Here is a 21,703-nt window from a genome sequence, read left to right as displayed (position 1 = left end):
TTCAAGAAATCACTCATCCTTCCAGGGGAAAAGGTGTGACATAAATGAATGGAAGAACGTTATAGTCTTAGCAAATAAACTGGGCTTCTGTGACGCGATTGTGATAACTAGCATTTACCTCTCAAGGGAACATAAAATTCCAAAGTTTTTTCATCTTCTTTCCACAATTTTCCAACTTTCCCCACTGATATAAAATAGGAAGAAGGGAAATAAAGGCTGTGCCTCACGGTAAATCTTGAATATCTGAGCAGACCTTTGAGCTGGACCCATTTCTTGCTTGCCAGGAGGTAAGAGATTCATAGCAAGTGATATTATGCAACTGTATAAAACTTGAACTTTGGAAGTGGGGATTTAAAAGCAACAGCTTTCTGTTGTGAGTCTGTGCAGCATTTTAAATAAACGTATTGGTTAGATTCTTCCTGACTCACTTTTGTATTTGATAACAACAGAGTGTTCACATCACGGAATCTTTAAGATAACAACGTGGCCCGAACCCCAGATATGTTTACAGGGGACTCTCTTTCCCAGCTCTGGGAAGAACTTCTCATGTATCTTTTTTATAAATTATAAGCAGTGAGCAAAAGAGGACACTGTTCCTGTCCTTCACACAGATAAACAGTGATTTCAAATAATACACAATGTAGACCTGAACTCTTTGGATGGGAGTCAGAAGACTTACTCTCTCTAATCTTAATGCCTGGGCAAAAAATCCTTTAATCAATCCATTCCCCAACAGTTTTTTGTTTTGTTTTGTTTTGTTTTCAGAGAATCAGAGAGAGGGATAGATAGGGACAGATAGACAGAAACGGAGAGAGATGAGAAACATCAATCATCAGTCTTTCGCTGCGACACCCTAGTTGTTCATTGATTGCTTTCCCATATGTGCCCCGACCGCGGGCCTTCAGCAGACCGAGCAACCCCCCGCTCGAGCCAGAGACCTTGAGTCTAAGCTGGTGAGATTTTTTTGCTTGAACCAGATGAGCCTGCGCTCAAACTGGCAACCTTGGGGTCTTGAACCTGGGTCCTCAGCATCCCAGTCCGACGCTGTATCCACTGCGCCACCGCCTGGTCAGGCCATTCCCCAACAGTTTTAATTTAAGGTAAGAATAATAACATTTCCCTGCTTAACCCAAGGTTTTCATGACCCATTTTAAACACTCAACATAATTTTGGGATGTCTGATACAAAATAATCAACATATTACTGTAAAATGGGGAAAAAAAACATATAGGAAACAATTATGGAGAAAAAACTTACAAACAGGCTTAGTCTCCACAAATGGGCCCCTATATTCATAAAGACATAAAAGGAACTGCTTCCTTTAAGAAGGACAGAGGCCCTGAATCACAATGGGGAGGAAGATTAAGTTTTCACTATATAACCTTTCATATTTGCATTTTTAACTGTGTACACATATAACTTCTTGAAACTCTTCAAAAGTTTCAAAGAAATAGATCTTTGCACACTTCCTGTGTCTACAGGCCCGTACTAGTTAGTTCTGGGGACAGCAGCTGGCTGAGAAGCACCCCCTGGCTTCCTGGAGTTACCAGTGAAGGAGGACAGCCAGACACCTGGACGGGAACGAGAACCCAGGACAGAAGGCTGCAGGCCAGTGCCCCTGCAGGGAGCCGATGCTCTCCCCAGGCCTGCGTGGCTCTGTCGGAGCAGCCACCTGTGGGGCAGAGGAAAGGGATCCGCTTCCATTCAGGCCCATCAACTGCCTTTTTTAGAAATTCTGAAATTGCAACTAAAGAAAGGCTAGCAAGGTACATGGGAACACGCTAGAACTGTATTTATGTAAGTATGTGTCCTAGAGTTACCTGGGGATCTTTCTTGTTAAATATATATATTTCTGAGAGTCTTCTCTGAGCCACCAAATCAGAATTGATTGGGGAGAAAGGAGCAGAAGAAATCAGTCTTTTATCTGCCAACTGTTGCTAACACCCCTGTAGTTTGAGAATCACTGCCGACACTGTGCAGTGCTAGGTAAGAAACACACTTACTTCACGGGGCAGCCATGTACCATGAAAGGGGAATGGAAAAAAGAATGCCTACGTGGCCCAGGCAGGGAACCCACATGAGTGGGCAGGCTGCAGAGGGAGTGGGCAGCCTAGGCAGTGTATGCCCGTTGAAGGGGCAGCAGCCTTTGGCCCCAGCCAAGGCTGGCCCACTGTTGACAAAACCATTTTTTTCAAGCGAAGCTGGTCATCTGGATTTTTACATGAACATTCTTGATTTATAAATGTTGGCAAGTAAATGTTGATAAACTACCACGTGGGCCTGCAACATGATAGCCAAACCAAATACGCCTGTGGGCCCTATGTGACTGGTCGGCCACTACCTGTGACCTGTGTCCCAACCTAACCTGGCAGATGTAGTGGTCCAGAGGAATGGTAGGGTGACCAGACTGAGGACCCTCAGGTAGGAAACTATGGAGAGGGTGGATCGGAGACGGATCCTGGGTGGGCGGCTGGACGGCAGCTGTTGAAATGGACAAGTAGGAGTGGACGGATTCAAAGCTGAAGAGGAAAAGTTTAGAGAAAACAGCTGCTGAGTGGACAGGGGAATCACATGGGAAGAAAGACACCTGAACTCCAGGTATGTAGGTATAAAAGATGTCAGGGCTATTTTGGAGGAAAGATTGTGGCTTTAGTTTCTGAGGAGAGAATGCATTTAAGATGAAGTGGCAACAAATGCAAGAGGTTTGTTATTAATCCCCACTAGAGACGAAGGCAGTCAGGAGGGGAAAAAACCTGTATGAATACACTATTTGGTAAACAACAGGCTAGCTTGTCTACAGAAAGAGAAGTTTCAAATCTGTGGGCTCAGAAAATGAGACAATCATCCACTGACTAGAATTCTGCAAAAGTAAATTTGAAGAGGCAATAATGCTACTATCCCTTTGATGCTACTGCCCCAGATTTAAATTTTCCACCCCTAACAGTAGCAACTAAGATGGTAAAACTGCTGTTTTGCCAGCTTGGAAAATGAATCAATACAAGAGTGTCCCTACTGCCAGGGGCCATGGGCAGGGAAGGTCATTTAGGTCTTTAAAAAGCTTGACATCACTGAATCACCCCTAGCGCTGTGTTCCATCTTACAGTAGCCAGCAGCCTCAAGTTTGGTGAAATGCTATGGCTAAACCAGTTGCTAAGTTGTACTGACATTTGCCATGATGCAGTGAGGATGAAATATGTCAACTTACTTCTCTGTGGCTTACCAATCCCATGGGCATAATTTTGGAAGCTTTACACAATTCCTGCAGTCCATCTGACCCTACAAATCCAGGTGGTGTTTCAGGATGGCCCAAATGGCTCTTGTAGAAAATGGTTTGCAATAGGTGCTCTTCTGTCTTCCTCCTCTTTTCCCTAGAACCTATATAACGTCTGGTTTCTCTATACATTAATGAAGCAAATTCCACTTGTAGAAGTTAGGGGAGGGAGGAACCAGTATACTGGTAACTAAGTACCAGCACACACCCAGTGCTGTACACAAACTTTCTAACTCTAACAATATCTCCATGAATTAAAGCATATCACTCCCATTTAACAGTTGAGGAAACTGTAGCTCATGAGGGCATGCATGTATAAGAGGCAGAGTGAGGCTCTGAACTCTGGCTCTTCCCACCCAGCCCCGACTGCCTCTCCAGGTGCAGCAGCTCCTGTTCTGAAGGTGATGCTGTCTAGAGGTCAAGAACCAATCTCAAGAACTGAAAAAAGCCACAAGTATCTAATAGGCCTGAGAAATCCTCCCATAAGTCTCAATTTTGAAATTGGAGTCACCTTTCCTTTTTTTCAGGGGTCACCCAGCACCTTGGTCTGAGCCAGCCATTGTTACATGTTCCTGCCACCCTTTACTGAGCCACAGGTCAGTAGAGAGAGTAGCAGCTGGGTTCTGACAACTTCAAAAAGAGATTTGCTTGGAAGCTGGGGAACAACCCCTAGAGAGTTCTGGAAATCAGAGTCACTCCTAGGTTCCACTCCTACCATGACCCTGGTCCCAAATGCCCTTACAGAAGTTCCCAGTGCTTAGTAATTCCAAGAGAAAGCCAAACACAACAGCATTCCAAAGAGGCTATGAGGGGCAAGACCTTCGGCTTGGGAATGGTCCAGATCCAAAGTAGAATGTGGGCATCATGAGTGCTTTCTCGACCTGCCTCACGCTGTCCAGAATCCTACCCCATCCCAGCCCTGAATAGTGCCACGGCTCCTGCTGACTCCAAAGTTATCCCAAGATTGGGCTTTTGTCTAGGAACCCTACCAACTGGCCAGGGAGCCCTGCCTACTTCCCACACTCACATACAGCACAGATCGGGTTTCAATTCCTTTCTTTTCTTGTCCCCCATCTTCCTCTGTTAGACTTTGTCCTACATTTCTCTGTCTTATCTACTCCCCATTCAATACTGATAAAAGAGAAAGTCAGTGTGACTTTTCTGGGAGAAGGTGGAGTGTTATCCTTCTCCTTTTTTGGAAGGGGAAGAGTTAGTATTCACAGAAATATGTTTGGGATGCTGCCTTATCTCTTCCATAGAATGAGATGGTACTGCCTGAAGGGAAAGAAAAAAAAATAAAGAAAGAAAAAGAAGGAAAAGGAAGAGAAGAGTAATTTTTAAACAGGAGCCGGGGAATGACACCTGTTAAGCATTGAAGTTGGAGCTCATTCAGAACCTGTCCTTCCCGAATTCTCTGACCGCTGACCAGTCTATCACGTCAGACATGCGAACAGTTCTTACACAAGAAGAATAAAAACAGACTCTTGCACTGTATCCAAAGTCCCTCACCGTAACTAGTTCACCTGAAAGTCAAGACAATTAGTTTGTAGAGACACAATGTCTTTCAAAGCTAAGCCTGAAATACCCAGCTAGGTGTAAATATCATGATCCTCACGGGTACAGTTCATACACAGAAGAGAGGGTGTGGGGAAGAAGAGTGCCCAACACCAGATTTTTAAGTTAAATCTGAAAATATACACAGACACGCAGATCTGAGATAATCAACAAATGAACCAGGCTCCCAGCAAAAAGGTAGAGTTCAGAGCTGGTGTTCCTCCCTAACTAAATGCAGTCTTGCTGCCAACTGACCTGTTGGCCTCAAGTTAGGACACTTGCAGGTTAGGACACCTGCAGGTGACTTCCACAGGCACCTTCCGCCATGCTCCTGCGGCCTGGCATTAACCCATCATAGCACCCAGAGACACGCTGACTTTAGGGGATAAGGCAGCAGTGAGAGGGAATCAGGGAATATGAGCCTTCTGTCAAGATTCCCCTGATGAGGAAAGAGAGGCCCTGAAAGGAAAGTGACTCCCTGGGGGGGGGGGGGGGGGGGGTCAGAGGAATATGGGAGAAAATAGAGCTGATTTTCTATCCAATGAAAGGTCAATTTCTTGCAAGGGAAAAATAACCCCTAAAAATCCTTTATCAGCAGAGTTGAAAAACGTACCATGTAGGCATATCACAGCCTTCTGGCACTTCTGTGATTTAGTTCTATAATCATTTACTGAATCTTCCATGTGGTTCAGAATTACAGAGAACTGACTGATAGCTAAGCGTTGGGAAAACAACCTATGGTTAAGTTTTGACAAATGCCCTGGGTGACCACTTTATTCCAAGAGAGGCAGAGGAGTAAGGGTAAATCAACATATTAACATAAATATCAAACATAAAACTCCCCACTCAGATTCGACATAAGAAATGTGAACCACCTGTTTAGTGGTAGTGTAGTAGATAGAGCCTTGATCTAGGATGCTGAGGACTCAGGTTTAAAACCCCGAGGTCGCCAGCTTGAGCACAGGCTCATCAGCTTGAGTGCAGTGGTCCCAGCTTGAGCATGGGATCATAGACATGACCCCATGGTCGCTAGCTTAAAGCCCAAGGTCACACTGGCTTGAGCAAGAAGTCACTAGTTTGGCTTGAACCTCCAGTCAAGGCCCATGTAAGAAGCAATGAATGAGCGACTAAAGTGACAAAACTCTGAGTTGATGCTTCTCATCTCTCCCCCTTCCTGTCAGTCTCTCTCTCTCTCTCTCTCTCTCTCTCTCTTATTCACTTAAAAAAAAAAAAAGAAAAAAAAAGTACCTGCCCAGGTGGTGGCACAATGGATGGGTTCATCCAGCTTGGGTGCAAGGTGACTGGCTTGAGCCCAAGGTCATTGGCTTGGCTAGAGCACACCCTCCCCCTCCCCCCCTGTCCCTGCAGGTCAAGGCACATATGAGAAAGCAATCAATGAACAACTAAGGTGCTGCAATGAAGAATTGCTACTTCTCATCTCTATTCCTTCCTGTCTGTCTGTCCCTGTCTGCCCTCCCAACCCTCTTGCTTAAAAAAAAAAAAAAAAGTGAACCAAGACTCACATTGACAGTAACATGAAAATGTTTCACAAAATATATATAGTAGAATCAAATTTAAGACTCTTAGTATGTATTCATTCATAAACACATACCATTGTATGTGAAAATGCACATAAAAAGAAAGATATAAAGCTAATATTGATTATTCCTAAGTAGAATGAATATATCATACAAAATGGTTGTGGCTTTATCTTTTTATGTTATTTAACTCTGAATATAATCCAGATTTTCTTTTCTTTCTTTTTTTTTTTTGTATTTTTCTGAAGCTGGAAACGGGGAGAGACAGTCAGACAGACTCCCGCATGCGCCCGACCGGGATCCACCCGGCAGGCCCACCAGGGGCGACGCTCTGCCCACCAGGGGGCGATGCTCTGCCCCTCCGGGGCGTCGCTCTGCTGCGACCAGAGCCACCCTAGTGCCTGGGGCAGAGGCCAAGGAGCCATCCCCAGCGCCCGGGCCATCTTTGCTCCAATGGAGCCTTGGCTGCAGGAGGGGAAGAGAGAGACAGAGAGGAAGGGGGGAGGGTGGAGAAGCAAATGGGCGCTTCTCCTATGTGCCCTGGCCGGGAATCGAACCCAGGTTCCCCGCACGCCAGGCCGACACTCTACTGCTGAGCCAACCGGCCAGGGCCTTTTTTATGACTCTTGTCTTTAGCAGTGAATGGAGTTGCCTAAACCAGGCAACATAATTTCATCTTTACCCTTCGCCAAATTGAGAGATTAAAAAACTAATTTTGGGTACTTCTTTAATTGTTAGTGAAGACACACACTTTTCTATCTGTCTGTTAGACATCTGAATTTCTTTCGTAAATTGCGTGTTTGCCAAACAGGCCAAACTAAGCGACACAAAGATGGCCTCTGGTGACCAAGTGTTCTCATCTCCAAGCAGATTTGACTGAGCTAATAATGTGGATGAGACACTAACCCTGGAGAAGCAAGGACTGTCTTTGGCTTCTCTCTGAAATCTTGAGACATACAGTCTGTAAGATTCCCCTTTATATGAAGGGCACCCTAAAATCTTTAGGCAGCCTTAAAATCTGATGTACAATTTCACCCCACGCTCAGGTTTATTGTGAACCTAGTTGGATACTGCAATGTGAGTGGCCAATGAGCTTAAGTCACAGCAAAATCCCTATCTGGGTCAATGAGCTTTGCTATTTGTAATCCAGACTGAACACCCAAGCGCAGGCAGCAATCTTGCAAATGGGTTTGAGAAGGGTGCCTGACTACAGCATAGGGATGGTAAGTACACTGCTAAACCATCACTCCCCTTAGAAGACCATCTCAGACTCTACACTACACCCAGTGAATGCCACACAGTGAGGCTTATTCAGCACAGCCAGATCTGTAGAGAGTTTTGGAATGTCGACTGACTGTAGCTAAATACCAATGATCAAATAAAACAAGATTCACTTTTTCGGTTCTCTCTCCTGCCTATGGAGTATAACAGTCCAAGATTTAGCTGCTTCTGCTGTTGAGAGTTGAATTGTCTTCGGCTGCCTTGTAATATAAAAAAAGACAAAGATGTGAGTGGGCCCTATAACCAACCACAGGATTTCCATGCTCCTTTTGGAAGGAGCAGAGAAGAGGAATAACCCTGAACAGCTGAATACGGATCAGTAATGAGGTGAGGAGGCCAGAGCTATCTTGGAGGGGAGGGTAGTGTGGGGAGTGTGCGTATTAGTTTCCAGGAGAGCTTTTATGGTTTGAAAGAGCTTTCAGGTAATTAGTTGAGAATCACTGCTCTAAGGTCTAAAGTACAGACAATAAATCCTCCAGATTGTTTGTTTAGCATATCTGAAGACACGCAAGAGTGGATTTTCAAAATCTATGCAAACAACAAAAAGAGGTTTCTTCCTTATTTCATGTGGTTTACCCACATTTCTTCCTATCTTCTCACTTTTTAAATATACTCATCCTACATTTTCATGGCTGACAGCTCCTAAATTAAACATCACTGCATCTCTAGAGTTTAACTCAGTTCACTATGAAAATTAATTATGGTTCAATTTTTGTTGTTTAAAGAGAAATTAATTGGTCCCACTCCTAAACTGACTGTCATGTATCTGAACATCATTCTACTTATAAACAACTTCTTGACAAAAGTGAGATTCCAAGGATGTCTATGTGAGTATAAACAAGACTAAGGTCAGAACCACTCAGGGCCAGCAAGCCGCCAGAATTCATCAACTTGTTTCTTTCACAAAGTAGAGACCTAGGAGTTAGTTGTTTGCTTTATGAGACGCAGATGCATCTGGAGAACTGGAGTAACCCAAATATATCTGGGTTTTAACCCAAAAATATCTGGGTTTTCCCATAGACCAGATTACCTCTGGGATCCCTTTCAAATCATTAATTTAAATGAACAAAAAAAAAGCAAAAATCTCTTAAACATGAGACTTGTAACCAAAAGTTTTCAAGACAAGTGATACAAGCAAGCCATTGTCAGTTCCCATAGAGAATGAAAAAAAGTAAATAGCGCAGAGGAGGGTCTTGGAGAAAGAAATGGCTTAATAATGGTATAACCAAAGCCATCAACATATTTTTGTTCCCTAATTACCTGCATGGTGTGCTTTATGCTATTATAAACAAATAAGACTCTGCCCTCTATATCAGAAAGTTTTGCTATCACAAAACACAACGTGTCTCTTTTGGCTAAATTTTTAAGTTCATCTGTTTCCACTTCCTCTTCCACCTTATCCTACACAGCTAACCAGAATGCTCCACATCTATTCCTAGAATTTTTTTATTTTTTATTATTTTTAAATTTTTTCTGAAGTAAGAAGCAGGGAGGAAGTCAGACTCCCACATGCGCCTCACCTGGCAAGCCCACTAGGGGGTGATGCTCTGCCCATCTGAGGGATTGCTCCATTGCAACCGGCCTGAGGAGGAGGCCATGGAGCCATCCTCAGCACCTGGGCCAACTCAGCTCCAATGGAGCCTTGGCTGTAGGAGGGGGAAAGAGGGATAGAGAGAAAGGAGAGGGGGAAGGGTAGAGAAGCAGATGGTCGCTTTTCCTGTGTTCCCTGGCTGGGAATCAAACCCAAGACTTCCACACGCCAGGCCGATGCTCTACCACTGAGCCAATCATCAGGACCCCTAGATTCTTTTTAAACAGTTTTTAAATGATTCATTTTCATTTAGAATTAAGCTTTATAACCTTTCTGTGCCTCAGTTTCTTAATCTATGACATAAGGTCAATGATCTAAAAAGTCCCTTCTGAGTGAAAAAAATTCCATGATTCATTCATTCATTCAATACATATTGATATTAACCATCTAATATGTGTCAGGAACTGCTTTAGGCATTGCGGATACACCCAGGGACAAAATTGACAATGTCCTTGCCCTCACCACACTTCCATTTTAGTGGCAGGAGACAGACTAAACAAATATTAAATATACAGACAGAACGTCAGACAGTGGCCAACTGGAGGCATAAGCAGAATAAGTGTGGTAGGGAGTGATGGGTAGGATCATGTGCAAAGGCCCTGAGATTTGTCTGAGAAAGACTAGAAGGCCAGAGTGAATGACTAAGTGCAAAAGAAAAAAAAAAAAAAAAAAAAAAGACACGAGGAGAGCAGAGTAGGCCAAATTACAAAGTTTAAATTGTAGATTCCTAACATTGGAATTTGTTGTTAGATAAGAAATTAATTTGTAATATGAAAACATTAGATTGCATTTAAAAAAGTGGCCACTTCCTTAATTTCTAACCCTTCTGTTTCCCTGAACTTCACTATTAAGTAACAGTGGAAATTTCCAGGATGTATCATAAAAATGACCATGACTCACCCGGCAGATGTTCACAGCCTCTATCAAAGGCAAAGGTCAAGATTTACGGAACGGGGGCAATGGCTGCGGTACTGTCTGATCCAGCAGCCCCTGCTCCACACTTTATGGCCAGAAGTAGGAGCCCCTGCCTCTCTAAGGCTCCCCAGTTCCAGGCTCACTGTCTAAGACACCACAATGGCATACACAATTCCCAAAGGAGAAAGGCTAACCTGACCCATCCCCATTAAGCTCATTTTATAAGAACTGTATTAGCACAAACTCAAAAGAACAGAAATATTTGGCTAATAAAAGCTGACGTTCATAACAAGTTTGGTGAACTTGAGCATTTATAATTCTAGTGATGCACTGAGAAAAGGAAGTCCTCGTGGGGTCAGGAAACATGTGGCCAGGAAGTAAAGGAAGAAGCTGGACAGGCCCCTCAGAACCAGGCGTCCTGACCCAGCCCAAGCTCTGCTCCTGACCTCCTCCCTTTCCTCATTAGGATCAGTCCTCAGCTCCCTCTTAAAATGTGGGTCTCCTACCCTGAAGCCACCCCCCATCATCAGTGGGGTTTCAAAATTGATACCTACTCAGATCCCAACCCAGTCCTACTGCATCCAAGTCTTGAGAGCAGGAGCAGGGAGAATAAGCAACTGGAACTGGCTGGAGCCTTACAGAGCAGGCTTAGCTGATACCCATTCTGTAAGATTGATTTCCTCAAGCTCCTGAACTACAGTCATAGATTCTTGGGCACAAACTTTTCTTTCTTTTTTAAATTAAAAAAATTTTTTTTTAAGACTTTATTCATTTTAGAGAGAGAGAAAGAAGGGGGGGAAGGAGCAAGAAGCATCAAGTCCTATACATGCCTTGACCAGGCAAGCCCAGGGTTCCAAATAAGCAACCTCAGTGTTTCAGGTCAATGTTTTATCCACTGTGCCACCACAGGTCAGGAGGTCATGTACTTTTCTAACTCAAATTTTAGAAAAGAAAGGAAGAGTGCCACCACTAAAAGCTGGGTGTTGGGTTGCCAGAGGTCTCACAAAGCAGCATTTATCTCTATGAATTCACCAAATTTGTAAGGTCATCTACCCCTACCCACATCAAAACTGCTTGGACTCAAGGACGATGACTCATATGACAGTCCAGTCCCAGAAGCTTGAGGAATAAACCCATAAATTTATTGATTTTCCAGAAGAAAGGCAACTCCCAGGAGGACCTGATGCTCCTGTCCTCTGACCAGTGTAGCTGGTAGGATTAGGAGCTGTAATCTGAAGCCATACTGCACATGTGCTGAAAGAAAAAAATGGAACTCACACACAAGCCCACCAGACTCTGAAGTCCAGCTCTTATGCAACTAAACACTAGTTCATCTCAGTGGTACACACATCACACAGTGGCATGACATCTATGTGCAATGGCCACTATACTGGGTCAAAGACGTGACAAGTAATGCTGTGGCATTAGACCAGTGGTTCTCAAAATGTGCGCCAGGGCGCACTGGTGTGCCCTAGAAGATTTCCAGGTGCTCTCTATGGTATTCCAGAGAAATATGTGCCTGTTGGGGACCAAAAAACCAACAGGGTTTTTGGAGTTTAGAAATTTGGGGGACAGAGGTGTGGGGAATTGGCTGTAAGCTGACAGTTTGCCTAAACCCCCATCTCACTTGCCTGATTAGGTTGCAAAAGACTGTTAAACTGTGATGCTGGATTGTTTACACTACCCCCCATGTTCCCTGGAAAGACTGGAGGCAAGTTTCTTCTATCCTTTGTTTGGTATAAAGTTAAAATGATATTTTGATTTGCTAATGGCCTCACTTTGCCCTATAAATAAAGCAAGATGCGGTTTTTGGGCACACTTTGTTCTTGCCAGCAGCAATTACAGGGCCCTCCAGACCCTGCATTTTCTTAATTCCACATATTTTCTTAATTCCGCACCATTCCCACTTGGGACCTGGAATTACTAGCTGTGCTGGTTCGCAGCATGTGCCCAGATATAAAAATAAATTACTCTACTATACCATTTCATTATGGAAATACCACTCTTTTTGTTAACCCATCATTATTATATTTATTATTAACATATCATTATATTATTTTTAGATAAATACAGCCAAATAAAATGGATAGATTTCTCAAAAAGAAGCTTGATATTGAAGAATCTGATTCTGGAAGTGAGCAAAAATTAAGTGTAAATAAAATAGGACTTGAAGGCTGACGAGCAGAATTTAATTTATAGCATTTTCCATCACTTAACAGTGAACAATACAATTGGATTAGAAACCCATTCATGGAAGCTTCAAGGATTTTGGTTTAACACTAACAGAAGAAGAAGAACTGGCAGCTATATCCACTGATCACGGATTGATGGTTAACATAAGGAATTGTCTCTTGAAGCCTTTTGAATTTCTATAAAAGAATATGTGGCAATATCTAAAAAAGTTTTGACCATTTTACTAAAATTTTCAACATCCTATTTATATGAATTAGGATTTTCTACCCTCAACACAATTAAGAGTAAAAAGAGAGGAATTCTTCAATGTATTGACAGGAAAATGAGAGTTTGCCTTTCAAATATATGCCCAAACATTGAAGAAATCGCTAGGACACATCAGGCTCATGTTTCTCATAAACACAAGAATGAAAAACTTAACACATTTGTGACGGGATCTGCCAAATTTACTAAATCTTACTAAGAATGTATCTATATTTATAAAAAAGATAACTTTTTTGTCATTTTTAAATTTTTTAACCCCTGTGTTTTACAAATCTATTAATAAAAAGGATAACTCAAAAATGTAACATAAAAATGTTTTTTAATGTCAGAATAAATTTAATTTTGTTGTATTTATTTCATTTAATTACCGTAAAAGCATGCTTGGACTTTATATTTTTTCTTTAACATTTGACTTAATTATTATAACATATTTTTCATAAATTTGTATATAGTGTGCCTACAATTATTTGTAGGATTTTAAATGTGCCCTGAATTCAAAAAGTTTGAGAACCACTGCCTTAGACCATGACACATCTGGTAGCTGGGTGTTGAAGACCAAAGACTGATGCAGATTCACTTATACTTTTGACATTCACGGATCACCAGGATAAAGGGATGCAAGTACCCCTGTGTCTCAGTGACGCCCAGGCTGGTCAGAAGGTGACGGAGATGGAGGGTGACAGGGAAGCCTCTAGGGCAAGACCGTAACCTGGCATGAGAGGTGGTCAGGAAGGTACAGGCAACACCACGCATGAGCCTTCCAGAATGACACAGAGGGGAGTCAGGGAAAGAGTACTCTGGGCAGAGAGACAGCACATGGGAAGGCATGGAAGCGTGTCCCTGTGGGAGTTTACAGGGCTCAGAGGAGAGAAAAAGGGAGGGCAGGGTCCGTACCTCGAGGGACTGCACAGAAAGGTCCAGATTTATCTGAAGACAAAAATGCACCATTAAAGGACTCTTAAGATAGAATCTTTAAGACCTGATTTGATTTTCAGAGATAACTCTTGGCAGCAGCGGGGACCGACTCAAGGGGAAGGATGCTAAACTGGTGTCAGGCAGGGAGGGAGGTTATGGTGCTATTACAGTCAATGTGGGGACAGAAAGCAGACACTATAGGTCCCAGAGAGAGAGCAAGGGAAGCAGAGTGAACTAAGGGTGAGTCCTGAAGAAAGAGAGGTCAGGATAGCTCTTATGTTCCTCATCTGGGCAAACTGGCAGAGCCGATGACAAAGACAAGAACCTGATGTTGGTTTCAGATATGGTGAATTTGGGATGACGACATCTAGCAGGTAGCTGCATCCATGGGACTGGAGCTCAGGAGTGCTGGGCCAGGACAGAAGTTCAGAAGAACAGCAGCACTTATCAGTCCTTATGCCACAGGTGCCACCTCATTCCATAAGCACTGAGCCCGATGACACATGCTGAGTGCCTGTGCAATGCCAGGCACCTCACCCACATTACTGCAGTGCAGTCCCTCAGCGACTCTGTGGGAAAGGCACCACCATTCCATCTTATAGGTGAAGAAATGAAGATCCAAGAGGTTAAGTAACTTGGCACGGTCTCATAGATAGTACATGGCCAGCCTGGGAATCATGGCCAGGCTGAGAGTCAAACCCAGGTCCCCAATACCAGAGCTGACTCTCCCGCACCATGCTAACGCCCAATGGGCAGCACAAGTGATAGCATTTTACAATCACCCCTCACACAAGGACTCGAATTAACCAAACGGATTTTAAACAATTAAATCTCACTTTAAAACAATCTTTACATATATGTAAAGGACATATATGAGGACTAGCTAGTTAACCCTCATTTTCACCTAAAATAGCCTTAACTTTGTCAAAATGTGTATGATAGATAACTAAAACAATGGGTTGGTGCTGGTAGTATGGACGCCACTAGCAATAAAAACGCAACTGATTCCTTATCTGAGGAAATATGGGTTTTATGAAACATCCCATCCTTAGAACCAACCCTGAGGCTGGTCCTGCTCCACCTCTGTTACAGAATGTACTTTTGGGACATCTGCCCTAGCACAGCCCTAGCATAACACTGCCAGCAATGACTGATTCACTCCCTCTCAACCAAAAGTTTAGGAGGTTGCTTTCTTAGACAGCTTAGAAGAGGCAGCTTCTTCATGAACTAGACCACCATGTAGAGTATGCTTTCTAATTTTACAATAACAGTCATAAAAAGGATGAGGATGAGAAGGAATAATTTAATCTTCCACAAACATATGTTTTGGGCCACAACCCAGGTAAATCACACTCTCCAAAGATGGGCTTGCCCAGAGTTCTCCTGAGGTCAAGAAAAGAGAGTAAGGACCACACCAGCACACATGCACTACTAGCCTTGCGAACTCATCAAAGGTGGATTAACTCTGAAAACAAAGACTAAAACAGAACCTGAGGAATCTGAGAAATGACTGGTTCAGAGTGAGACTCTTTAGTAGTTCTATGGCATTAAAGGATACATGCTTACCTGCTTACCTCAAGAACCTGATATGTTTCCCAAAGACTTATAATGCTTAGACAGACAGTTTCCTGTCTTTGCACGTTTGCAATATCTAACCTCAAAGCCCCCTGGTTTCCAATCAACACTTGAAGTCAGACTGCCATTGTCTGCTGCAGAAAAGATTCACTTTCCTCCCTAAACCTCAGTTCATTTCTTTGCAGATTTAAGGTGAAAATACCTGCTCTGCCCGGCTCACAATGTCTGCTGTGATAGCTCCACAAGGTAACAGATGAAGCACATGCACAGTAGGAACTCTACACCTGGGAGCTGCCACTATTCATGAGATTGAGACTCACTTAATTCACGGGGCAGGTGGGCCCTAAACGGAGCCCATTTCCTTGAAGATTCAAATCTACATTTTAAAACACTACAGATGCTCTCAAATACAGCCAGAGCCACCCACCTTATTTGCTGGGGGGAGAAATATTATGAAATCAGAGGAGACCTAAAGGCTCCATACATATATAATATTTGAAAAAAAATGACAACAGACCATAAAGAAAAATATTTTCCTCAAAAAGCTAGCATTTTAGATTGGCTCAAATGGAAGATTCTTTTTTGTCACAGTTTTTTTAAATGATTTAAAAATCCTCACAGGTGAAACCAAATGTTCTTGGTCCTGGGCAGTATCTGTAAATTCTTCTTTCAATAGGATCCATTTCTTTTATGATTAAAAATTTTCCTCCATTTAACTTAATTGAAATAAACGTAGCATCTATTTTTGAGCATCTCCTTTGCATGAAGCTTTGCTAAGTAGTACAGGAGATAAGGAAAACACTCCTTCACTTTAAAAAAAAGGACAATCCAACCAGGAGACTAAGGTAAGCACACAAGTCACTACAGTAGGATAAGAATCCTAGGAAAGGAAAGAGACAGCCCTAACTAGGGGAATGGAGCAGTGGCAAAGGAAAGAGGGGAGAGCGATTCCACAGCGGAGCAAGTGCAGCCACGGGGCAGCACAGCAGCAGCCTAGCAAGGGGTCAAGGTTCACTGGATGATTCAGCTGGGCTGATGTCAGGGCAGAAGAGGTTGAAGATTTTGCTACAGCAGTCAGTCCATGCTTGTTATTAAAAAGACACAACAAAGAATTTTTTGAGGTTAATGTATACTGTTGAAAATCAAGATGTCAACTCCTGGCAGAGGTGGGAAAAGTGAGTATGAAGAAAGGTACACGTGGAACAAGATTGGCCAAATGTCCATGCTCCTCATTTTTGAAGCTAGAGGTTTCTACTCTACACTTCTTTGTACACCTGAAATCCTCCACTGAAAAGAGCTAAAAAAAGAAATGAAGGCCAGTCGATCTAGGGAGATGGTCAGGTCAGCTAATGGTGCTAATCCTATAAAGAACTTTTTTTGTCCTTTCTCTTTCTGTGCTATAGTGTGACAGCTGCCACTGGCACAGTCCCAGGGCAAGGATGCGATCAAGGGTCTTCTTTTAGCACCAGGTACCAAATCCTGGCCCTGCTGCCGTGGGGAGGACCTGTGAAAGTGCTGGTCTAATGAAGAACTGCCTAGCCTCTGTGCTGATTGGAGGGCGAGGCTGGGCCGAGGCTGCAGCCTCCACCCGGGGAAGTAGACACAGCATAATGTGGCAGTGGCCTGTCTGCTGTCCGCTGTGCCTGCTCTTGGTTTCCCACGCCTCTCACTCTGCTCTTGCTTCCCAACTTCACACCAGGAGGAAGGGAGTAGCAGGGGTCCGTTCCTGGGCAAGCTGGTGGTAGGTCCGTCTAAGAAAAATGAAGGCAACTGTGTTGTTCTCAGTGAGCTATGTGTTCAAGTAACTGTAGGGGGTATTTTTGGTTATGTCTAATTTAATACTTGTCCTATCAAATTTAATACCTGTTTAATATAGCTAGAAAATACTAATCAGTAAAGTGAAGCAAAGTTACAAACCAGCTGTGCTTCAGCCCTCAGAGGAAAGTACTGTGTCTGGCAGAGGCTGTGCCTTGGTCCATACATGTGCACACCCACACATACAGTTACCTGCTTTCTCTCCTCATAAAGACAGAAGCACAGGGAAACAGATGTTGATAATACGTTTTTAAATTTTAAAAACTACTTCCAGGTATTTTGTGAAATAGCACTTTACACCACCTAAGGGCTGCATGATAGTTCACTAAAGAACACTTTAATCTAGGAGTTAAGTCAAACAACACTGTTTAAAACAATGTTCTGATCTGAGAAGGCTCTCCCTCAAGATTATTTTGAGTTAATATAACTACTATCATATATACTTTTTGGAACCGTTATGTGACAATTAACATAATTGTTCTGGGGGGTTTTTGGGAGAGAGAGAGAGAGAGAGAGAGGGAAAGACAGTAGGGAGAGAAATGAAAAGCATCAATTCGTAGTTGTGTCATTTTAATTGTTCATTGATTGTTTCTCATACATACCTGACCAGTGGAGCTAAAGCCAAACCAGTGACCCCTTTGCTCAAGTGAGCGACCATGGGATCATGTTGATGGTCCCACGGCTCAAGATGTTGACCTTGATGTTCGGGGTTTCGAACCTGGGGCCTCAGCATCCCAGGCTGATGCTTTCTCCACTGTGCCACCACAGGTCAGGCAACATAAATTGTTTTATTGGGGGTGAGGAGGTGGTAGTAACATTCTTACTGGAGAAATAACTATTTTCCTTTTAAAAGTATAGGTTGTTGGGATTTTAGTTTTCAGTTTTGTTTTTATATTGTAAAAGCCATACACGAATGATGCAGGGTAGGCAGACATATGGTATTACAAAACGTAACAAGTAAAAATCCCCAGTCTCCCCTGCAACCCATTCCACACTGCCCAGAACTGGCTCCAGTTAATAGTTTAGTATGTCTGTCTTCCAAACATTTTTAAGTCAATTTTAAAATACATGGAGTATGCTATCACACACCCATACAACTTGGGTTCATATATAGATACAGGAATACTCATATATACATACATACATGTACATACCATTACGTATACAGTATATAATATATATATACATATAACAATTTCCCTTTTTCTTTCTTTTTTTTTTTCTTTAACATTTCCTTTGTCCCTACTACTGGAGTCAGAACAGCTTGGAGATACAACTGATTTTTGCTTAAGAACACCCAAAATTCATACTGGGTTAGACTGCAGAGCCATCCATCCAGGTATTTCTGAGATGGCTCCAGACAGGCCTCCTCCTCCATCCACGGCCGTGTCCTCCTTTAAACAATCTACTATGGATTCCGCTTTGATTCAAACCCTTTGCAGTCGTCACTCCAGCTATGTCTATCATGCAGTTTCAAGTCCCTGGTAGTCATTCACTCATAAAGTCCTAAAGAATATCCTTTTCCTGAAAATACCTCCTTGAAAAATGGTTCCTGTTCTGCTATTCTAGGACAGGGGTCTGCAAACTGCAGCTTAGCACCTGTTTTTGTAAATAAAGTTTTACTGGAACCCAGAGGTGCCCATTCCTTTACATATTGTTGATGGCTGTTTAACAGCAGAGCTGAATAGTTGCAACAGAGACTGCAGAGCCCACAAAGTGTAAAAGACATCCGATCCTTTACAGAAAAGTCTGCTGATCCACGTTCTAGAATATAGTGGGGAAAAAAGCCTGTTTTCCCCCCTATCAAAAATCTGAAGAACTTGATTCACACACTCCATATCCAGTGTGTTTGTCCTGGCTAAAGAGTTTGCTTTGTATCTCCCTGGCTGACAACAGCAATGGTGTGCTGGTAAATTTTTAACAACTTGCTGAGAGTGGAGGACCGCTGACTTACAGCATTTGCAGATTTGCACGGTGTAAGGATACCCATAATGGCTTACTTAAAGCTAAGAAATGTGATAACACTAAACACAGAACTGAGATGAAATGCAAACAAATGCTAGTGCAAATGAGCTGCAGCAAAACACTGGCTCCTTCAGGCACCTGCAATGTCCCAAACTGGGACATCAATGGCCCAAGTCCTCACTTTAAAGATGTATATATATAGACTGAGGTCCAGAGAGGGAAAGTTGCCTTGCCCAAGACTGGCCTAGTGACTCGGACCAGGCTGGAGCTCATTTCCCTAGAATCGGCCTGCCTCACAGAGATTGATTTCCTCCATAAAAGAGTGGAGAAAAGAAAGCAAAGGAAGTTCTATGCCACTCACATGGTAATAAATGTTGATTTTATTATTATCTTCACAGTGTGGGACTCTGGCTTTCTCAGCATATGCTCTTTAGCACACATCTGGAAGGGGTATTATTCTGCACACAGGACCACGTTTCATGTGAACACCGACAGTACACTGACTCAATTTACCAGCAGTTCCCTAAGTGACCAGACTGTACGTTCTGGAGAGACAGGGGCTGCATCTGTTTCTGTTTACTACTTTTCCCAGTGTCCAGTGCAGAACTGGGCACTCGATAAGCAGGTGGTAAGTAGGAGGTCAATAAATATCTTTATATCAAGAACAGAGTAGGTGCTCAGAGATTAGATCCACTGGCTTCTCTGTGGACAGTGTAACTACAGATGCAACATACCCATGTGCTTACAACATTTCCAAAGCGTAGGCTGCAGTGTGGAGCGTGAGAGGCTCTATGGATGGAGGAGCAAAAGGGAATTCAGAGTAGAGAACTACTTTTCTCTGACATATATAATTTCTGTCTGGACTTGTGCTGACAGAACATGAACTCAAGGAAATAACCGAGTGAGGGTTCCCCCTACCACACACCAGGACGCAGGACAGTGCTTTCTGGCAGGGGCTGAAAGGGCCACTCACTGTGACACACTGCTGAGAGTGGAAAGTGCAAGAGCACCAAGACTGGGGAATCAGATTCCAACAAACTCAAGGCTACATAACAGCAAACAGAAATGAGAATGGAGGAAGCCAAAAGCATGCATACATCCCTTTCCATCCAGAAATAACTTCTGGTAACTCAGACAAACTCTTATACGCTTGATGCAAGATCCCAGTGGGCTCTTCTCTGAAGCCCCTGGTCTTATCTGACACATCACTGCTGCAATCTGGATGCACAGACAGGTCCACTTTGCAGGCACAGAAACAACCAGAGCCTCCTGTGAGCCTTTCTGAATTTGCAGGCCAGCAGGGCTCACCATCGCTTATGTGGGATCCCAGTACTTGGTTTCCAAAGTCAGGTTAAGGCTGGTCCCAAATAGCAAAGGTTAACTGTTCACAGCAGGGGATGATGTGTGTTTTCACTCAGAAGAAGGATCACAAACATGAAGTAGGGTCAATCACTTATGCCTCAAAAGCACTTCCCCACACCAGTGGTTCTCAAAGTGTGGTGTAGTGCAGAGCACTCTGGGAATCCACAAGTTCAAAACCTCTTTTGTAATAATACCAACGTGCTACCTGCTTTTTTCATTCTCCTGTTTTCAGTTCACAGTGAAGTTCTCCAAGGCTACATGACCTGTGATATTGCTACAGACTGAGTGCAGAAGCAAATCTAAGAATCTAGCTGCCCACTGTGAAATCTGACCGCCAAGAGATTTGCAAAAATGTACAATGCCGCTCTTCTCAGTAACCTTCTGTTTGGAAAATAGAGCTACTTTCATAAAAATGTTATGTTTATCTATAATAGGTCCATGATTCTTTTTAAATGAATTAAGTATAGTACAAATTTCTGTTCTGTATGCTAAATACCGAAAGATAACTCATGTAAACAAAAGCTCCTCAGTATACTAATTTTAAAGAGGGTAAACGGGTTTTAAGTCTTCCCAAAAGTTTGAGTACTGCTATCCTAGAGGCTGTGCCCCGACGGCCCTGACCCCCAGGGGGGGTTCTGTATGTGCCATTCTGACGTGCTGGCCGGCACAGGAAAGGCAGCCCGTGCTCCCTCCTGGGACTTAGAAGTAGTAGAGTAGGCTGTGCCCAACCCGTCCACCGTCCACCTTCCACCGAGGGGTCTTTTCGAACCTCGTCCCATTTCCGTCTCCTCTCTTGGTTTGGACTGCCCAGTCCGCCGGCACCTCGGAGCTCTTCCGATCGGGCCAGCCAACGCTCGGCGAGGCCTACCCGGCAAGGCCCGCACACCCTCCTCGGAGTCCGGACTGCCCGCTTCGCTGGCCTGCAGGGCTCGGCGAGGGATCACCACTGAGGTCCGCACACCGGCGACGGGTCTGCGGGCGGTGTGCACAACCCGCAAAGAGGGACGAGGAGAGCGTTTCCCAGTCCCCGACCCCTGTCCCCGCGCGGCACGGCCTGGGGACAAGGCGAAGAGATCAGTCCCCAGGGAGAACGAGTCCCCAATTCCCCGCTCGGCCTTCCCGGTCTCCCGCCCCGGGCGCTCTGAGCGATTCGGCCGCACTCGGGGAGCGTCCCGGACACCGCAAAGGAGGCTCACGCCAACTGCGGGGACAGGGCAGCCCGCGCGCCGGCCCAGGGACGCCGGGTCGGCCTGGGCAGTACTCACCGCGGACGGCACGGCAGGGCTCGGACCGCCAGGCGGACGCCAGGCTGCGGGGCCTCTCCAGTACGCTGCGGGGAGCGCTTCCGTGAGCTGCGCAGTCCCAGCCACAGACCCCGGCGCGCTCCTCCCCCAGCCGGCTGGCCCATCGCCGAGGGGCGGAGCAGGGGCGGGGCGCAGGGCCTGGAGCGGGTCCGAGCAGGGG

At 44.2% G+C, this 21,703-nt stretch overlaps 1 protein-coding gene and 1 non-coding gene across 3 annotated transcripts in view; both read right to left on the bottom strand.

The window, feature by feature from the left end:
- The window catches only part of ACO1 (aconitase 1), a 59,843-nt gene extending 38,182 nt beyond the window's left edge, over nt 1–21,661 (bottom strand). The window contains exons 1-2 of one of the 2 annotated variants that reach the window (XM_066257394.1): nt 21,505–21,640; nt 21,009–21,293 (exon numbers count right to left, since the gene is read on the bottom strand). Coding sequence is in view for 1 of the 2 variants with exons in the window: in XM_066257393.1 (XP_066113490.1) it covers nt 21,505–21,647 (143 nt within the window). In the remaining variant the exon portion in view is untranslated. Of the gene's footprint in view, nt 1–21,008; nt 21,294–21,504 lie in introns of both variants that reach the window. The other variant, XM_066257393.1, reaches the window with a different exon arrangement.
- Nucleotides 16,488–16,616, bottom strand: LOC136327519 (small nucleolar RNA SNORA30/SNORA37 family). Its single transcript, XR_010729719.1, has one exon. It is a non-coding gene; the product is annotated as a small nucleolar RNA SNORA30/SNORA37 family (small nucleolar RNA).
- Nucleotides 21,662–21,703: the final 42 nt, after the last annotated feature.

Source organism: Saccopteryx bilineata, chromosome 2, assembly GCF_036850765.1.
Source record: "Saccopteryx bilineata isolate mSacBil1 chromosome 2, mSacBil1_pri_phased_curated, whole genome shotgun sequence".
NCBI classification, from domain to species: domain Eukaryota; kingdom Metazoa; phylum Chordata; class Mammalia; order Chiroptera; family Emballonuridae; genus Saccopteryx; species Saccopteryx bilineata.
Note: the sequence above shows the minus strand (reverse complement) of the source record. Positions and strands in the feature narration are given on the sequence as shown.